Here is a 19,405-nt window from a genome sequence, read left to right as displayed (position 1 = left end):
AGTCTAGGGTAGCTGAAGAGCATCGAGGGGCCAGTGGGACTGGAGGGGAGCCAATCAGGGGACAGAGGCAGGGGCCGACGACAGGGAGGTAGGCAGGGGCCAGGCCATGCTGGGCCTTGTGTGTAGGCCCAGGAAGCCTTCAGACTAGAGTCTGAATATATCGGGAGTAATGGGCAGTTTTTACAGCAGGAGAGAAGCGTAGTGAGGACACTGAGCAGGTTTAAGTGAGTTGCTCAAGCTCAAAGCGAGCACCGGGATCTGCTTCTAGCCCTTCTGAACCAGCACTTGGGGGTCCACACACCCAGGCTCACCCTGGACCCCGTCCGAGGACCTGTAAGCCCCGGGAGGCCTGGCTGTGGCCTGGCGAGGGTACCGGGCAGGGGCCGAGAAGCGGGACGTGCCATGAGCGCTCTGGTCCCGCCTGGGGCAGGCCGCGCGGGCCTGGGCAGGGGATGGTACCAGCCGGGGTTGGGGGAAGCGGGCAGCTGCCACACAAAGGCCTTGTTGAACAGAAACCCCGGCGACCGCCCAGGGCCGGGCCAGGAGCCAGACTGACCTCCCAGATGGCCAGTGGCCCTGCGGCCCAGCCCCCCCCAAGAGCGGGGCTTTTCCCACCACATCCCAAGCTCAGAGGAGCCTCTGGGGTAGAGGACCGTCTCCTCTGCTCAGGCAAGTTGCTCAGGCAAGAACCTCCACGCCATTTCCCCCTTTGCTCCCACATTCGGTCATCATAACCAACTGCGTCGGCCACGTTCTAAGGTCTCCACGGGCATCGACTCATCCAATAACTGTCACAAGTCTGTGGCACGGCGCCATTATTATTCCCATTTTACAGATGAGGAATCTGAAACACGCAGCTGAGGTACAAGACGTGCAACCCCCCCTCCCCCCCCCCCCCGCCCCCGCCCCAGGCAGTCTGGTTCGACAGCCCGGGCCTTTTCCCATTGCACTGCATGGCCTCTTTGGGACCCGGATAACAGGCCACTTCCTCCGGGAAGCCTTCCCTGATACATCCCCAGGAGGAGGCAGTGGTGAGAAAAGTCAAGACAGACAGGAGTTCAAATCCCAGCTATGCTATGCTACCTACGAGCTGTGTTACCTAGGATCGATCAGTTAACCTCTCTGGTCCTCAGGATTCCTGAAATGGAGACAGTACTTTTGCTGAACCATCCATTTGCTCCTTTTGAAGTCTATATTATTGTATTCGTGCGTGTTATGTGTCGGGAAAAAATGAGTAAAATAAATCTACGTGTCATAAAAAGGAGAACCTGAGCGGGCCACTCAGCTGACCTTTGGTGAAACCCTTGTGGGTGACAGATTAGCACTCCGGACTCCGGAGGCCCCGGGGGCCCCAGCACTGTCTCGGGCCTGGGAGTCGTCTTGCCCAAGGTCACAGTCACTCCTGGGGCTGCTCACCGGCGCAGACTGATGGAGGGATGCCGGGATCTGACCCGGCAGCCTCAGACCAATCGGGGCGTCTCTGAAGGGCCAGCTCAGCTCCGTGCTCCCTGTGGGGTTGGCGGGGGCGTCGTGGGGCACCGCCCCCCGGCCTCTCCTGCTTCCTTCCTCCCCCTTCCACAGAGGGGGCCGCCTCGAGGGCCCAAGCTGATGCCCCTGTTCACTCATGTCCATCCCGGAGTCTGCTCCTTGGGACCCCCGCCCACAATGGCCACGGAATGAGGATTCCGAGAGAACGCACGGGGAGTTCTCGCACACGTCTGCTCTGGGTCACGTCCTACAACCCCGAAGAGGAAGAACTTCCATCCAATTCATAGATGAGAAAACCGGCGCCCAGAGAGGTTTAGCAACTTGCCCAAAGCACCACAGCGCAGAGTGGGAGAGCCGGGATTGGGATCCATCCAGACACTTGCATTCTCATGCGGAGGCTTCTTACTAGCATATAACCTACGGATGTCTTCTATGCATCACTGTTTGCAACTGAAAATTAAAATTGAGTGAAAGAAAGAAAACAAGGGGCGCCTGGGTGGCTCAGTCGGTTGGGCGTCCGACTTCGGCTCAGGTCATGATCTCACACTCCGTGGGTTCGAGCCCTGCGTCGGGCTCTGGGCGGACAGCTCAGAGCCCGGAGCCTGCTTCGGATTCTGTGTCTCCCCCTCTCTCTGCCCCTCCCCTGCTCATGCTCTGTCTCTCTCTGTCTCAAAAATAAATAAAAACATTAAAAACAACTTTTTAAAGAAAGGAAGCAATCTGAGAGGCAATTTCAGGTTTCCTTCATCTGAATTTCAGATTAACCCTTAATCGGTTGTGGGTTTAAATGCCTTGGCGGACAAGGAGAGACGCAGGGGTGGGTTCCAGGATCATGAGCTGGGGGTTCAAATCCCGGCTCCAACAATCTCCCGGGTGCATGAACATAGGCAAGCTATTTAGCCTCCAGTTACCTCGGTTCCCTCATCTTTGAAATGGGGACAAGCAATCCATCTACTTCAGGGGTGCTGATGAAGGTTAGAGGAGTCCATTATTTGCAAAGCGCTTCAGGCGGAACCTGTTCTTGGGAAGTTCTTCAAAAGGAGCCATGAGGAGGCAGGACTCTGAAAGCAGCCTGCCTGGAGTTGGAACCCTCACTCTTGAGCCGAATGCAACTGTATGACCTTAAGAAAGCTGCTTAATTTTTCCGTGCCTCAGTTTCCCTACCTGTAAAATGGGAATACACATGTTACCCGCCCCCTAGGGTCAGCGTGAGCGTTTGATGAGACAACACTGAGGCGACCCTTCCTGAAATTCTATGCTCCACTCACCCCGCTGCAGCCCCAGCTCCCAGAACCCTCCAGAGCAACATTCGTAATAACCCTAATTAATATTAATGATATCTGACATTTCTACCACGGTGGTTAAGAGCGTAGGCTGTGGCACCAAACGACCCGGATTCTAATCCTGAGCGCATCGCTGTGTGACCTTAGGCAAGTTACTTTCCTTCTCTGTGCCTCGGTGTCTGAATCTCTCGAACGGGGATAACAGGGGCATCTACCTCAGAGGCTTGTTGGGACGTTTAGACGCGTTCGGGTGTGTAAAGCACGTGGAGCAGGGCCTGGCCCAGGGCGAGCCCAAGACGACGTTATTCCTCTGCTGGCGGAACCCCTCGAGTCTGGGTAGTAGCCGAAGTCGCGAGTAGCAGTGTGCTCATCGTGAGCTCCTTGAGAAGCCGGATCAGACCTTGTCCCTCTTTTCCCGCACAGCTCCCAGCCCTCAGTGCGGCGCCGTGAGCTAGGAGCCCCTGGTTGTCCCCGTCCGGTAAACGAGGGACCCGGTGGCCGCAGCGCCCGCGCAGCCCCCGGGCGCTCTGAGTCGGAGCCTGCAGCTGGGGCTACGACCTGCGCCCACCTCCCCAGGCCCGCAGCCCGCCTGCCGCTCTTACCTCACAGCCTTTGGCCATGGCGAAGCCCCCTCCCAGGAGAAGGATGATGTTCCAGGGCACCGTGTCCTGGACCTTCTTCCACGTCAGCAAGGGCTCTGTCTCCGCGTTGGAAGCTGGGTGGAGAGAGGACACTCAGGCTGAAGAAGGGTCACCACCCCCTGCGGCCCCATCTTTGTGGGGGCACCGCTGGGGGGTCCCCAGGGAGCCACAGTCTGGCTCCAGCATCTGATTTGAGCTTTAGGGAAAAAACATCCCCCCCCCCCCAGCATTATGAGGGGCATCTGCTCTATTCAGAAGGAAAATCATTGTCATGGCTCCCATGGCGTGAGAACCTCCTGGAACCGGGCACCCCACATACATGCAGGACATCCTTTCAATTTCCCCAAACCCCTTCTGGAGGAGTGCTGCTTTCTCCTCATTTACAAGAGAAAAGGCTCTTTTTTGTAACTGAATGGGTGCGGGCGAGAAAAAAGTGGAAGGAAGAAACTAAGGGTATCCTCGGGCCGTGGAGTTATGGGATGATTTTTCTTTCTACAAAAGCGGCAGTGTCTGCGTGCACTGGTTAGAACGGGGGGGGGGATCGGCAAACTTTTATAAGGGTTGGGGAGCGGCTGCTTCAGGTTTGCGAGCTTCTGTTGCAAACAGGCCACTACTGTAGCATGTACACAGACGCAGACAAGGCACTGCGGTGTCCCCAGGAAATTCTACTTAGAAAGGGCAGGGGTGCATTTGGCCCGTGGGCCGAGGTTTGCCACCCCTGTGCTGGGAGCACAGGCCTGGAGACAGACGCTCCAACGTTGGCTCACCGCACGCCCTTGAACGTGATCTCGCCTGTCTGAGCCCCCGTTTCCTCAGCTGACACGTGGCACAGAGAGAGTCCCTGGGGGGGGCCCTCGTGGACACTGACGAGGTTAATGGCAGAGCTGCTGGTGGACAGAGAGGGTCCTGGTTGGTTCACGGCCAAATCCCCGTGTCACTGCGTGCACTCCAAAACGCTCGTCAGCTGATGTTAGGTGCCTGGCTTAGCCCGATGCCTGGTGCAGAGTGAACACTCTGGAAACGAAACTGTCCCTGAGGCGGCCACCAGGGAGGCAGGAGGTCAGGTCTGGCCCGTGCACGGCCGTTCCCGACTTCCCAGGACAATTCCTGGGTCACCCAGCCGTGGACATTTTGTTCCTCCTTTTCAGCTTTTTCCAAATTGTACACTGTGATTACCGGAAGCGAAAGCCGGAGATCTTGGGTGGCTCAGTCCTCTGCCTTCAGGCGATAAAGTATAATTTCATTAAAGAGGCAGGCAAGGTCTGAAAAAGCAAAGGCCCTGACGGAGGGTTTAACATCATGCAGATTCAATGAGTTACATGGTAAGTGCTAAAGAGGCCACCTGCTGCACTCAACCTTCGCCATGATCGCCATGATCGGCTTCCTTAGTTTCCCACCCAATCGCGCCCTGTTGCTGTTTCTTAAAAGCACAGAGCCTCCAACTATGTGAATCTCACACTCCCCGCCCCGTGTTAGCCTGCTATCTGGAGCAGGCCCTGAATCTGAACTAGATTTGAATCCTAGCTCTGCCGTCCGTTGGGCTGTCCGGCTGTGCGATTTGAGCTAGTGACGTCACTTCAGAGACCCACTGGGGAGAGGAAATGGGTCCACGTGTGCAAAGGGTGTGGCCCAGAACAAGTCCTTGGTTATTCATTTAACACATATAAATTGAGGACCTATCGGGTGTCAAGCACTCTTCTAGACACTGGGGATTCGGAAGTGGCCAAAACAGAAAAAAAAAAAAAATCACCCCCCCCCCACCCGCCTTGGAGAACTTATATTCCAGGAAGGGAGGCAGGTAAGAAACCAATAAATTCACAATGTCAGGAAATGTAATGTGTTATGAAGGCAAGAAAGTAGGGTAAAGGGGTGAAGAGTGACAAGGGGGAGGGGATGTTCTTCTGGACACTGTAGTCAGGGAAGACTTCTCTGGGGAGGTGACATTTGGACAGAGTCTGAGTAGAGTGACGGGAGTGAGTCACGCGATATCTGGAAGAAGAGCTTGGCGGACAGAGAGGAAATGGAAGTCACCATTGCCATCGTCCTCATTGTCATCCGCAAGCACAGCACCCAGCACATAGCAGGCACCGCATCTGTACTTGTCGAGTGACCATAAAGGGACAGAAATACAAGGGCAACTCCGAGCCGGGGAAGAATGGAAGACAGCAGGCATGATCAGAAAATCTGGGTTGGCCTGGGTGCCCTGGGTTCCACCTCCTGTTTCTGTGTCGCTAGCCATGTGACCTTGATCAAGTCACTTGCTGTCCATGGAAACTGGCCACTCTGTCGGGCTGCGTGTAAGTCCTAAGTGCTGGAATGTACCATTTCAGCCAAGTCTGCCCGGGGCCCACCGGTAGCCCAAGGACAGGAGAGCTCATGGAGTCCCCTCTCCCCACCCGCCAGGCAGCCCCAGACACTCCAGCCCGAAGAACCCTCCACAGAGGGGGCATGCTGTGCCCCCGTGGACCAGACCCAACTCGCAGACGCGTTTTAACGCTACTGTTGTGGGTCCACGCTGTGGTTTTCCACTGAAATCAGTTGCTGACGCTTAAAATCAGGGCGATTGCATAAAGTTTTGTGCTTCCCTTGACAAGTCAGCAAATGTGGCGAAACCAGTTCAGCTTTCCTGCGTGGTGACACTCGGTGGAAACTGAGTCACAGCTGCCTCTTTATTTCAAGGGTACTGGCTTGCCAGATTTCTACAGACCCCACAGTGCCCTGATGTGAAGGATCTCGCCACTCAAGATCATCCTCAGCTGCCGTTTTCCTCACGATATAGACATTGGTCTCTGTTTCAAAAATGCAAAAGGAAAGCTGGACAGGGAGGGCCCGGTTTCACGGAACCCATTTTCCTGCCCCGCCCCCCACCCCCCGCCTGCTGCATCCAAAACTGTTACCTCCCTGTGGGCATTTGGTTTGCAACCCCTGTTCCAGAAAACTACTAAAGGCAGAGGTGAAAAGTGCCTAAGGGACATGTTCATTCTCTAAGTGGAAAAGGAAGGCCCAGGGGTGCCTGGAGGGCTCCGTCGGTTAGCGTCCAACTATGGCTCAGGTCATGGTCTCACAGCTTGTGAGTTCGAGCCCCTCGTCCGGCTCTGTGCTGCCAGCTCAGAGCCCAGAGCCTGCTTTGGATTCTGTGTCTCCCTCTCTCTCTGCCCCTCCCTCACTTGCACTCTGTCTCTCTCTCTCTCTCTCTCTCTCTCAAAAATACATGAACATTTTTTAAAAATTTAAAAAAAAAGAAAGCAAAACAAGGCCCAGACATCCTAGGAACTTACTCAGGGTCACCCAGCACATCAGCAGCAGAGCTGGGATACCAGACATCTATGTCACAGTGCCCTCCTGACAGCCCCGGCTGAGAGGAAGCCTGGCCTTTTTCAGCCTCCCCCCACCCCCCACAGGTGACAGAGGCACGGATGGGACCCGATCAAGGGCAACCGGTCCACAGGCCAGCTATCCAGGAGGCTAGGAGTGGCCCCGCGGGAGAGCTGCCTGCGTAAGAACGAGCCACACCAGGCAGAGTCTCACTCTCGGAGGTCCACGGGAAGCGGACAGACAGTGGGTGCTACGGTGAGAGCTACAGGCCGCAAGCAGAGGGGACGTGAGCGGGCCGGGAGGGAGGAGGCAGGAAGCTGCGGTTGTGGATGTCCGGCGAAGGCGGGCACTACAAGAGAGAAGACACCGTAGGGGAACCCAAGTTACAGAAGACAAAAAGCAGGAGCTGTAAAGAAGCAGAGGCTATAAGGAGGTCAAAGCTTAGAAGCTGGAGAAATATGGAGAGGTCAGCACGTGGTACCCAGTGTGGATGATGGGGAAAGCCGGTCGGAAGCAAGACGGAGAGCAGAGACGAATCCTGCCCGTGTGCAGGGTCCGAAAGCCCCCTGCCCGGGGCTCCTTGGACCCAGTGTTCGCTCTGTTGCTACAGCCGCTTCTAGGGCCCTGTGAAATCGGCTCCCTACTGATCCTTACCTTATGCCCCGCACTCAGACCCCCTCCCCTGAAACTGGAGCTTAACCCACCTACTACTCTAGTTTTTGTCTCAACGATAGAAAACAGATTACGGGGCGCCTGGGTGGCTCAGTCGGTTAAATGTCCGGCTTCAGCTCAGGTCATGATCTGACAGCTCGTGGGTTCAAGCCCCGCGTTGGGCTCTGTGCTGACAGCTCGGAGCCTGGAGCCTGCTTCGGATTCTGTGTCCCTCTCTCTCTGCCCCTCCCCTGCTTGCACTTTGTCTCTCTCTCTCTCTCTCTCTCTCTCTGTCTCTCTCTCTCTGTCAAAAATAAATAAACATTAAAAATTAAAAAAATAAAATAAAATAGATGACGACCCTATTTCCCGACTCCTGGTGCCGAGCTCGTTCCACTGGCCCCATCCCTCTGTCACAGGGGCTAACCTGCTGGGAACCATCCCAGCGGGGTCACAGACTGGCCACCTGAAGGCCAGTCTGGGGGACTCAGCATCCCTTGAACGTAACCCGGAATGCCGTTAGGCAGAAGTGCGCCCGTCTCTACCACTTCCTAGCCATCGAAACCTGGCTTGAGAGCCTCACGTCCAGCCCCTTGGGCAACTGAGTCACAGCTCCGGCCTCGGGCCCACGGGCGGCACAGTTTTTCTACAAAAGGGTCAGAAAGTGAATATGGTGGGTTTTGTGAGCCAAGAGGCAAAATCAAGGCTATTCTATATATAATTCTAAGGAGAATAAATGTCCACAAATTTCTTATTGAAGAAATAGACTTTATTTATGGACACTGAAATTTGAATTTCGTGTAATGCTCCTGTGTCATGAAATATTTTTCTTTGGATTGTTTTCAACCATTAAAAAAATGTCAAAGCTATTCTTAGCTCGTGGGCTGTACAAAGCAGCCGGCCAGCTGGATCGGGCCGGCTCTCCTTGCTGACTCTTGTCCCCGCCTGTCACCTGTGGCGGCCCGAAGTGCCCCAGACAAGGTAATGGCTCAGACAGAGAGAAGGGAAGAAGCAGGTTAGTGCCATGGGGCTTGGGTCCCAGGCGCGGGCCCTGCCCCCGGGCCACTGATGACCATGCTTCAGGCCACAGTCGTCACTGAGCCCACTGAGACCCCAGCCCTGACCCCTTACCTTTAAAGTCAAACCACCACTTGAGAGAGGGCCTTTGGGACGGGAAGAAGAACAAGACGGTGACAATGGCCACTCCAGTGACAGCATCGGAAAGAAACCTACAATGACAAGGCCCCAAAGCGTGTGACCCCGGGGGCATCGCAGCAGGCCAAAAAGTTTGGCAGATTTGCAAACGAGGATTTGCGGGAGGGAGTTAGGAGCTCTCTGCGAGGGGGGCCTCGTTCCGGGCCACTGGACAGCGTCCTGCCTGCACTCAGCATGGATGCAACTGTCCGTGATGCAAAAGCCTTCTATGCACGGCCCCCCGGGGTACTTAGATGCTGCTGAGACAAACAAATGTTGACCCTCCCAGGAAGAGAGACCTGACCACAGAGGGCAGAATCTGAGCGCCACCGAATACGGGATCTGCGGAGTTCCCGGGGATCACACAACCAAGGCTTCTCTGAGACTCTGTTAGGTATTTCTTCCGCTTCTGCTCGCGCTCCTCCTGGGAGGGGCAGCTCACGGCACGGAGACGTGGCCCGGTCGCGCCAGCAGAAACCAGATGGGGGCAGCCTCACAGCCCCTCGAAATCTAATACCACCTTTCAAGGATCCACATCGCCTCTTGCGGAGACATCAGGCTCACAGAAGTCTCTCGGGGCCACACAGTTTCTATCTCAGACGAGGCACCTGAGGCTCACAGAGCAGAAGCAGCTTGCTCGAGGCCAGGCCATGGTCCATGCGGGAGACGGGCACTGAACCCAGATGCGTCTGGCTCCAAACTCAATGAGGCACAGAGCCACACGTCAACAAAAGCCCTTTCAGTCCACACATTTGGGAAGGAGAGTATTCAAGTGACCAAGAAACTGGAAAAGATGGCCATTATCGCTGCGTTAGAGAAATATCAACCAAAATGCTGCTGGAGTATCATTTGTCTGCTAACAGGCCAAACCTGAAAGGGTGAGGATAGTATCTAATGCGGACGTTGGAAAGCATATACCGATGGTATAAAATAAATTGGTTTAACCTTCTGGAGGGCAGCTGGCAACGTGTTTCAATACATGTAAATACCCCTTGATCCAGTCATTGTACTTCTAGGAATTTACCCTCAGGGAAACTTGACTGTCATACACAGACTATGAACAGGGATGTTCATGATGGATAAGAGTAAAAAAAAAAAAAAAGGAAGAGTTTTAGTACAGACACGTGTAACTAAATTGTGTACAACAATGTATATATAATAGTTTATCTATAATGAAATGCCCTGCATCTGTTTGTTTTTAATTTTTTTTAATGTTTATTTATTCTTGAGACAGAGACAGAGCGTGAACAGGGGAGGGGCAGAGAGAGAGGGAGACACAGAATCGGAAGCGGGCTCCAGGCTCTGAGCCATCAGCACAGAGCCCGACGCGGGGCTCGAACTCACGAACCGCGAGATCATGACCTAAGCCGAAGTCGGTCGCTCAACCGACTGAGCCGCCCAGGCGCCCCTGCATCTGTTTTTTTAAAGATATAAGATAATATCAATCGTTAAGCATTGACATAGAAGTACAATGAAGGTATCTTGCAAATAAAACCTTTTTATTTGCAATATTAGACACAATCCAAAAGGAATTGATTAAATAAATTAAGATGCTCTCCTTCTATAGACTACTATGGAGCATTTAAAAAGAATGAAGTAGGGGCACCCGGGTGGCTCAGTCGGTTGGGCGTCCGACTTCGACTCAGGTCATGATCTCGTGGTTTGTGGGTTCGAGCCCCACGTCGGGCTCTGTGCTGACAGCTCAGAACCTGGAGCCTGCTTCAGATTCTGTGTCTCCCTCTCTCTCTGCCCCTCTCCTGCTCATGCTCTGTCTCTCAAAAATAATAAATAAACATTTTGAAAACTTATAAAATAGGGGCGCCCTGGGTGGCTCAGTCGGTTGAGCAGCCGACTTCGGCTCAGGACATGATCTCGCGGTTGGTGGGTTCAAGTCCCGCGTCGGGCTCTGGGCTGACAGCTCGGAGCCTGGAGCCCGCTTCAGATTCTGTGTCCCCCTCCCTCTCCGCCCCACCCCTGCTAGTGCTCTGTCTCTCAAAAATGAATAAACATAAAAAAATTTTTTTAAAAGAATGAAGTAGGTCAGAAAGAGCAGGTTGTCCAGGATTATAGTACTGTACTCTCCCAGTTTTTGTAATATGCATACGTATATGTCTGTGTGTACCTACTATTATGGGCGAGCGTGTGTGTATATCAGATACGTCGTCAGACACGAAGTTTTAATTGTGAAAATCTCTTCATTTACAGAGGTTAAATGAAGAATAACTTTTGGTTCTTCAATTCAGCATTGTTTGAATTTGTTATGATTATGCATAACTTTTACGATTAAACAAAAAAGAAAAAAAGCAGATCACAACTTATATGTCTCCTGTACTCACATTTCTGTTAACAAATCTTCTGTTTAGATAGGTTTCTTTTTAGCTGGTTTGCATATATCTCTGCAATTAGCTTTATTGAAGTATAATGAACATGCAATCAAACGTGCCCATCTGAAGGGTAATATACTTTTGAGTTTTGGCTAATGTATACAGTCCTGTAACTACCCATGGGATTGAGATGGAGAACAGTTCCCAGACAGGCATGTCTCAGTCAGGAAAGATGTGTGTCAGAATTGGAGACTGAGTTTCTAGGTGATTTTCATTTTCTGCTTTGTTGCCATGTTTACAACACCCGTCTTTCATCTGAGAAAAAGAACAAAGCATCTACATCCTGGGAAAAGAAGACAGTGGAAGTAAGAGCCTCTCCTCTTGGCTCGATGAAGTGACATCGTTTCTTCCTTATAACAACCCACAAAGATGAGGACTTTATATCACCCATTTAACCAGGGGGGGAGTCCGAGGCCCCAAGAGTTAGGTGAGTAGAGCTGCTCTATCCAAATGGTAGCCGGCAGTTAGTGGACACTTGAAATCTGGCAAGAGCAAACTTAGATGGGCTGCAATGAAAATACACACCAGACTTTGAGGAGTTAGTGCAAAAAAAGGTAAAAGATCTCAATAATTTCTTATGTAGATCGCATGTTGAAATAATACAGTGGGTGAAGTGAACGATATGACTAGAATTGATTTCATTGTTTCTTCTGACTTTTTAAACGTGGCTACTAAAACTGGAAAATTACATCCGTGGCTCACGTTCTATTTCTACTGGATGGTGCTGATGGGAAATCATGAGCTCTCACCGAGTCCAGAGGACGTATTTCCTATCTACTCGTGTTCTGACGTACCAGAATCTGACGTGGTCGCCCGCTCACTCTTTATTAAAACGCTCTCCTCTCTTGGCCTTTGCTGCTTCATTGCCCCAGGCTTTCCACCTTACCTCCCCGACTGCTTCTCCCCTTTCTCTCCTCCACCCAGCTCCTAAATGTTGGGGGTCCTCAGAATCTTCTGCACTCTCCCTTTACTCTTTCCCTAGCTGGCCCCATCAATTCCTTAACTGGACTTCAATTCCAAATTGATGTGATGACTCCCAGATTTATATCTGCAAACCAACACCTCCTCCGAGCTTCTAGGCTTACGGTTCCAACTGCCTGTTGCAGTATCTGAAAGACATATCCGCCTTCATGACAAGCCTAACCCAAGTCCAAACTAGAATCGTTGAGAAGCCACCTGCAGCCTCCTACAGAATGTTCTTCTCCAACGGACCACCATGAAAGCAGCTGCGGACCATCCATAAATGAATAGGTGTGGCTGTGTGTCCCAATGAAACTCTATTTGCAGACAATCAGCTTTGAATTTCATGTAATTTTCTTTGTCACAAATATCATTTATCTTTTGATGTTTAGCCAGTTAAAGATGTAGAATGCATGAGCGGATGATGATCTCAGGGGTACGCAATTTGTGAGTGGCCAAGCTTACAAAGCTTGAGCCCAGTTTTGTCTGATTCCAAAGGCAGAAGCTCCTAACACGTGAGAACCCCAAACGTTTTATCATCTGAACCTGAATTTTTTGAGAGTAAAGGACGGAGCTGTTTATAGTTACACGGGACAAAGTTACACACCCAGCCACCGCCCCCCCCCCCGCCCCCCCAGGTGGCCCATCCCAGAATCTTCCCTATTGGGCTCCACCCCCGGGTCCCCCGAGTCTCACCCAGGGGTGAAGAAGCTGGCCCAGCCAGGGATGAACTTCGGATCCCGGGAGAAGAGGAGGATGGCGAACATGCAGAAGAGGGTGAACACGGCCTGCTCGGCAAACCTGTGGCACAGACAGGCAGGCGCCACGGTGATGGTGGGCTTTGGGCGGACCACAGCGTTGGGAAGGCCTTGGGCAGATGCCCGCTGGCTGTGATGGGCCCAGGCCCTGCCTCCGAGAAGCTGCAAGAGGTAATTCACTCCCCAGAGTGAGGGGAAGGGTATCCTGGGGTGCAAGGGATTCCCGTCCAGGGGCTTCCACACTCCCCCAGGATCCTTCCTGAGCATCAAACACCACGTCCCCCCAAGCTATTTATATCATTCCCTCTGGGAATTTCCCAAGGTTTTGGGGGAGGAGGAGACTCAACAGAGAGAAAGAAAGAGCAAAGGAGAGGCAGAAAAACCGAAAAGAAGGAAACAGCCAAGAGGTAGTGAGACGGGAGCAGTCACACACGCAGAGGAAGTTAGATAACTGCATGCACAGAGGGGGCAGACAGACATGGACAGGGGCAGACACAGACAATCCCCCAACGTCCGAGCAAACATCTACCCAAGGTGCTCATCTCACAGACTGGGGAGCAGGGCCCAGAGCGGGTTAGTGCCTTGCCCAAGGCTACACAGGAAGTAGGCGGCAGAGCCAGTCTTGGGTGCAGGCCCCCTGACTCCTAGGCGTTTTCACCACATGGGAAACATGCATTGAAAAAGGTCCCGGCAGCTGCCCGAGGCAGGGGGTACCCCGCGTGCCGGAAGGGAAAGGGTGCTTTAGCCAGGACAGGGCAGCCGATCCCCACCCCAACTACACGCCGAGGGGCTTCCTGGTCCTCAGAGTGTTTGCACAGCACCAGGGCAAGAGGCTGACTCTGTAAACCACCCTCCTACCCTCCACCTCTAGGCTCCCAGGCCATCGTCCTGAGACCTCCCTCCCTCCCGGGACTCAGCCCCTAGGGATCCAATGGTCAGGCCAGGAGGTAACTCTTCTGAAAGTGAAGTCTACGCTAGGCTCTCTCCCCACGCCAGGAACCCCCACACCACGCACTTGATGGGCCCCAGGTTCTGGAATTCTTCCCGAATCACTGCTCGAGCCCTATCTTCTGCATCCGTCTTGATCTCGGATTTCTTCTTCCTCCTCCAGCCCCTGGAACAGAGAGCAGGGAGGTTAGGAACGGCCACTGCAAAGGTACGACTAACTTGTCAACGACCCCACCACGCCCCGGCCAAGCCTCGTTCTCTCTGTTCCGGAGACAGAACCGGCTGCCGCTGGGAGTGGCCTTCCTACCCCTGGGGAAGCCTTTCCAAAATCTGTCCCTCCCACCGATAGCCTGGATGGTCTTCTAAAAAAGCGAATGTGATCAGAGGACTCCCAGGCTTCTGATTTTGTAGGGGGTCAAACAGTCACATGAATACACCAATGGAACAAACAGAAAGGCCCAGAAATAGATTGGGGATTTGCGTCTCCGACAAAGCTGGTCTCTCAGACTGGTGTAGAAACGATGAACTATTCAGTCAGTGGTGCTGGACATACGGATCAACGGGATAGAACTGGAAGTGTGGAAATAAACCCGTACTTCCAAGCTTAACTGGCTTTTGGCAAGGGTACCATGACCATTCAGTGGGGAAAGAGTAGTCTTTTCACAAATGATGCCAGGACAAGTGGATAGCCACAGGAAAAAGAATAAACGTGGACCCCTATCTCATATCATATTAAAAAAAAAAATAACTCAAAAGGGATCAGACCTAAATATAAAAGCTAGGTGTATACAATTCTTAGAAGAAAACACAGGGGGAAATTTTTCTGGCCTTCGATTTCAACTTCAACTATTTCTTAGAGATAACACCAAAAGCTCAAGCAACCAAAGACAGATCAGACTTTATCAAATTTTAAAAACTTTCGTGTGCCAATGAATGAACAGCGTTGGACACCTGGGCGGCCATCTGGAACAAAAAATGAAATTGGACCCAAACCTCACATCGCACCCTAAGAATAAACCCAAACAGATCAAAGAGTTCAGTGTAAAAAAAAAAAAAAAACTAAATGAAAACATGAGTTTTTTGTTTATTTGTTTGTTTTTTTACAACTCCTATAATGGGGAAATCTTTCTAACAGTAATTGAAAATTCAGGAGCCACATGAGAAGGATTGAGAAATTCATTTACATAAAAATTTTCTTGGGGCACCTGGGTGGCTCAGTCCATTGAGCGTCCAACTTCGGCTCAGGTCATGATCTCGCGGTTCACGAGTTTGAGCCCCGCGTTGGGCTCTGTGCTGACTGCCCAGAGCCTGGAGCCTGCTTCGGATTCTCTCTCTCTCTCTCTCTCTCTCTCTCTCTGCCCTCCCCCTCTCATGCTCTCTCTCTCTTAAAAAGAAATAGACATTAAAAAAAAAAGTCCCTTCCCCAAGAAGGCTCTCCTGACCTCCCCGTTAGGTGAGAGCCCTCCAGGGTGCACCTTCATATGTCATTGTCTTTTCCTTCACGGCACTTATGACTGGCATTCCTGCTGCCTTTGGCTGCTCCCTGTCTGTCTTCCCCACCTTGAGTGCAAGCCCCCCGAGGGCAGGGAGGGTCTCTGCCCTGCCCACTGCCCCACGCTCAACACCTACAACCCTAGCAGGCACATAGTGGGTACTCAGCAGATAGTTGCCGAGTGAAGATGTTGTCACGTCATTGGCCTGAAACTTCTCTGTTACCCAGAAACACCTGTCGCTGAACACTGCATTTCCTCCATCATGGCCTCTTGTGGCTGCATCCCGCAGATGTCTGTTAGATGAAAACAAGTCGACTGGAAAAAAGGGCTCTAGTTGAGGCTCAGTCCTGGGCAGTCTACACACCCTCCCTCATCCAGCCTGTACTTTTGCTGTAGCTAATTTTTAGCCTTAATACACAAGTGAAGAAATGAAAAGCTCGGGGAGGTTTACAAAATTGCTCAAGGTCACATGGAAGTGTGACTTCAACTCTGGTGCATCTGAGTCCGAGGTCAGGACTTGCTTCTCAGGGCTAATGCAGGCTTTGAACCCCGAGTCTCTGTTAGGGGGGAGTTCCGGATGGCGTCTGGGTCAAGGAACGCCATGATCAGAGCCTTTGGCTCATATTTGCTTAATACCTTCCTCCAAATAGATTCATCAGTGCAGTCTTTAATTATGTATGTAAACAGAACATTTTATATCGCTCCCATCAATGGAAAACAAGAATCGCTTGTTAGGAAAAGATAACAAAAAACAAAAGCAGGGCAATCATTACATTCTGCCAGATACCATTGCTGGCTTACGTCTCTGGAACTGACACTCGTTCTTTGTTTAAAAAGCTGGTTCGGAAATGTTAGATAGGCAGGACGGTGTCCTCATCACCCAAGAGACGCTTGCTTCCCTCTATGGGAGTTGATAAAGGGACTCTTTTTCGCACTATATGAGTCGATATTAGTTAATGCCCCGTGCCACCCCAAATCAGCTCTTGTACCAGGGCCCCCTAAAATGGGAGTACTTAAAGGAGGACGCCAACCGTAACTGCCGACGATGGGGGCCATTAACTGAGGGTCTGGGCCTAACAGGCAGCTCACACTACCCATAATCCTCATATCCCCGGGAGGTGAGGTCTCTGCGACAGTCACCCTGGGAGAAGGTGACATGAGATTAGTGACGATCCTTCGTTTACACAGGAGGACACTAGACTTGAGAAGACCGCTGTCTACCCAACGAGAAGGAAGCGGGGACTCCCGTCAGGCTCAAAGCTCACGGTGGGCATGAGGGTACCTCAGGGTCATTCCCCCATACAGGAAGGAGATCCACAGCCAGCCCGCCAGCAGGAACAGCAGCATGAGAGGGAAGGCAAAAATGAACCAGGAGCCAAAATTCACCACATCGCACTGTGGGAAGAAACTGGAGAAACAGGGGAGATGAGAGCCGGCCAAGGTCAGCCTCGCGGATGCACAGGGTGTATATACACGCAGCCATTTCTCAGCGAGAGCATGGGAGTTTATACACAATAAACAACAGTACGTTTAATATTACCAGTGCGATTGAAAGCATTTCAGTTTTCTCCCCCTACATTTCCCGAGTGTTCTGCAATGTGCCTACATAATCAGAGTAAAGTAATCAAATGCATTTGGGGAGCGAAGGCCAAGGGCGACACTCAGGGCAACCATTCCCCCACCCTCCCCACGCTCCTGGCTAGAGAATCAGAACCCCGCATGATTTGGCATTCATTTTAAATCCTCTCCCGCCAGACCAGAAGGTCCAAGCTTATGCAGTCAAACGCTGTGTGTGATTTGCATGTGATTTACAAGTAATTTACCCCAAATCCTTCACATTTGATATTTTTACTTCTGCCTCCAGCATTTTTTCCCTTAATTTCTTTTCAAGTTGGAACAAAGTCCTGCTCGTATCAGGGTGGGCAGGCAGCCTGAAAACCCTCTGACAGCAACGGCCCCCACCTGCCCTGCTCCCCCCTACCCTGCAACTCAGCATCTGCCCCGGAAGGCCCCAGAGCCCACATCTTTCCTGCCCAGCCCAGGGATGCGCCCCAGCTTTGTCCTCCCAGCCCATACGCCCTTTTGCTGGTACTTCCTTCTAACTGAGGGCACTAAAGGGCCCAACTCAGCTTGTCCCCACGTGGCAAGCAGGACCATGTTGGCTTTCCGTTTTGCAGTCCTTAAAAACAAAACAAAACAAACAAAGCCACAGACCAAAACCCACAAGGCATGGCCAGGCCTGCTCAAAGATGAAAAGACAACCCAAGTCGTGCAGCGGGCTGAGTCAGTTGGGAAAGTGCTGAGCCCTACCCTCATCCCTCCTGAATCCGAATCTCTGCAACAGAGACCCAGGCACCCCGGGAGGGTGACTCTGATATGCACCCATGGCTGAGAATCACTGGTTTCTATCACCAGCTTTTAAAATCAAAAGGTTTCAGGACCTGAGAATATAGTGGAAAGTTAAGGTTTTAAAATCGGCTCCGGGGGCCCGTAGGCGGCTCAGTCGGTTAAGCGCCTGACTCTTGGTTTCGGCTCAGGTCATGCTCTCGCAGTGTCGTGGGTTCGAGCCCCGTGTTGGGCTCCTTGCTGACCGCATGGAGCCTGCCTGGGGTTCTCTCTCTCCCTCTCTCTCTGCCCCTCCCCCACTCGCACTCTCTCGGTCTCTCTCCAAATGAAAGAAAATTGGCTTAGGAGGTTAAAAGACGGGTGTGCTCAGAATCTTCCACGAAAACCACTTTGATGGGAAGTGATAGCAAACCTCCTCTCAGGAATACCATCACAGCCGGCTTTCCCCCATCATCTCAGGAAGTCCATGATTCTTGGACTGAGTACCGGGTAAGGGAGCTGGCCCGCATTTGGGGCCATGTTGAATATTAAATACGTCTGTTGTGTGTGTTTGCCAAATGCTTACACTTGCGTTCACGTGGACTAAGTGAACGTATGATGTTCCCTCCCTTTGCAGAGGGCTCTTAGAATCCTTGCCTCTCAGATTCTGGAATCTGAACATCGTAGGAACGGAATCTGGCAATACCTGGGATTGCTTACATCTGCAAACCCAGGGGCTTGGGATCATGGAGTTGACAAGTCATATGCCATCTGAGAATCCTTCTCTTATTCTTCCGCCCTGACAGACGGCCACCCAGCCACTCTTGGAACAGCTCCGGCAATGGGGAGACTAGCTCCTGGCAGGGCTCGCTCCACTGCTGGCCCGGGGGCCTGGTTGCAGAGCTTCTCCTGGGACCTTACGGCCACAACCATGGCCACAGCCCAACGCCTCCAGTGGGGTTGGTTTTTAAACAAAAATTTTTTTTAATGTTTTTATTTATTTTTGAGACAGAGACAGAGCATGAGCAGGGGAGGCACAAAGAGAGAGGAGACACAGAATCTGAAGCAGGCTCCAGGCTCTGAGCTGTCAGCACAGAGCCCGATGTGGGGCTTGAACCCACCAGCCGTGAGATCATGACCTGAGCCAAAGTCGGACGCCCAACTGACTGAGCCATCCAGGCGCCCCGGGGTTGGTTTTTCAAAGCCGATGTCACATCATGTCGTTCCTTCGCTCTCAGCTTTGCACTGGGCTCCCCCTCTCACTGGCAGCAAAAGCTGGGGTCCTAACAACTCACCTTCTGTCCCCCCACACTCCCTCCCCTCTGCCTTCTGCACTCCTGGTCTTTGTGCCGTTCACCTTTGACCACGCCGGTTATCCCTGTCTGGAATGTTCCTCCTTCCTGTGCTCATATAACTTCTAGGTCCCAGATGTCACCTTGCTATAGAGGCAGCACATCCCTGACCAGCCTCTGTAAAATAGCACCCACTCCTGTCCCTTCCGCACCCTTCTCCCGCTTTATTTGATTCCATAACTTATCACATCGTTGCATATGTATCCAGCTGCCTTTTTCTTCATTGCTTGTCTCCACCACCAAAATGGAAGTTCCCCAGCGCGGGGCCTTCTCTGGGCTTGTGCACTGCTGGGTCCCCAGAGCCTGGCCCATAGAAGGCATTCGGTACATATTTCCCCGAATGTTGAGTGAAGGAGAGGAGGAGGGGTGGGAGGAGCAGAGACCCCCGTGCCCCGTGGAGCACCTGCCTTTACCTTTTGAGCTGGCCAAGCAGGATGAGGTTGGGGGCCGTGCCCGTGAGGGTGGCAGTGCCCCCAATGCTGGCTGAGTAGGGAATGGAGATAAGGAAACCCTTCCAGATGTTCCTGCGGTATTCCCCCTCCTTCTTGCAGTCTGCCAGAAGATCCAAGGGAGCCTCCGCCTCAGGGCAGTCTTTGCTTTAAACAAACCCAAA

General features: G+C 52.3%; 1 protein-coding gene across 3 annotated transcripts in view; it reads right to left on the bottom strand.

The window, feature by feature from the left end:
* SLC13A3 (solute carrier family 13 member 3) overlaps positions 1-19,405 on the bottom strand; it is a 74,016-nt gene that overhangs the window by 10,769 nt on the left and 43,842 nt on the right. The window contains exons 5-11 of one of the 3 annotated variants that reach the window (XM_042980257.1): positions 19,206-19,388; positions 16,398-16,523; positions 13,690-13,788; positions 12,613-12,717; positions 8,510-8,607; positions 6,941-7,076; positions 3,374-3,486 (exon numbers count right to left, since the gene is read on the bottom strand). In XM_042980257.1, the coding sequence (XP_042836191.1) occupies positions 3,375-3,486; positions 6,941-7,076; positions 8,510-8,607; positions 12,613-12,717; positions 13,690-13,788; positions 16,398-16,523; positions 19,206-19,388 (859 nt within the window). In that variant the 3' untranslated portion in view covers position 3,374. Of the gene's footprint in view, positions 1-3,373; positions 3,487-6,940; positions 7,077-8,188; positions 8,608-12,612; positions 12,837-13,689; positions 13,789-16,397; positions 16,524-19,205; positions 19,389-19,405 lie in introns of those variants that run through there. The other 2 variants (XM_042980255.1, XM_042980256.1) reach the window with 2 other exon arrangements.

This window comes from Panthera tigris, chromosome A3, assembly GCF_018350195.1.
Source record: "Panthera tigris isolate Pti1 chromosome A3, P.tigris_Pti1_mat1.1, whole genome shotgun sequence".
NCBI classification, from domain to species: domain Eukaryota; kingdom Metazoa; phylum Chordata; class Mammalia; order Carnivora; family Felidae; genus Panthera; species Panthera tigris.
This window is presented reverse-complemented; position numbering and strand designations above follow the sequence as displayed.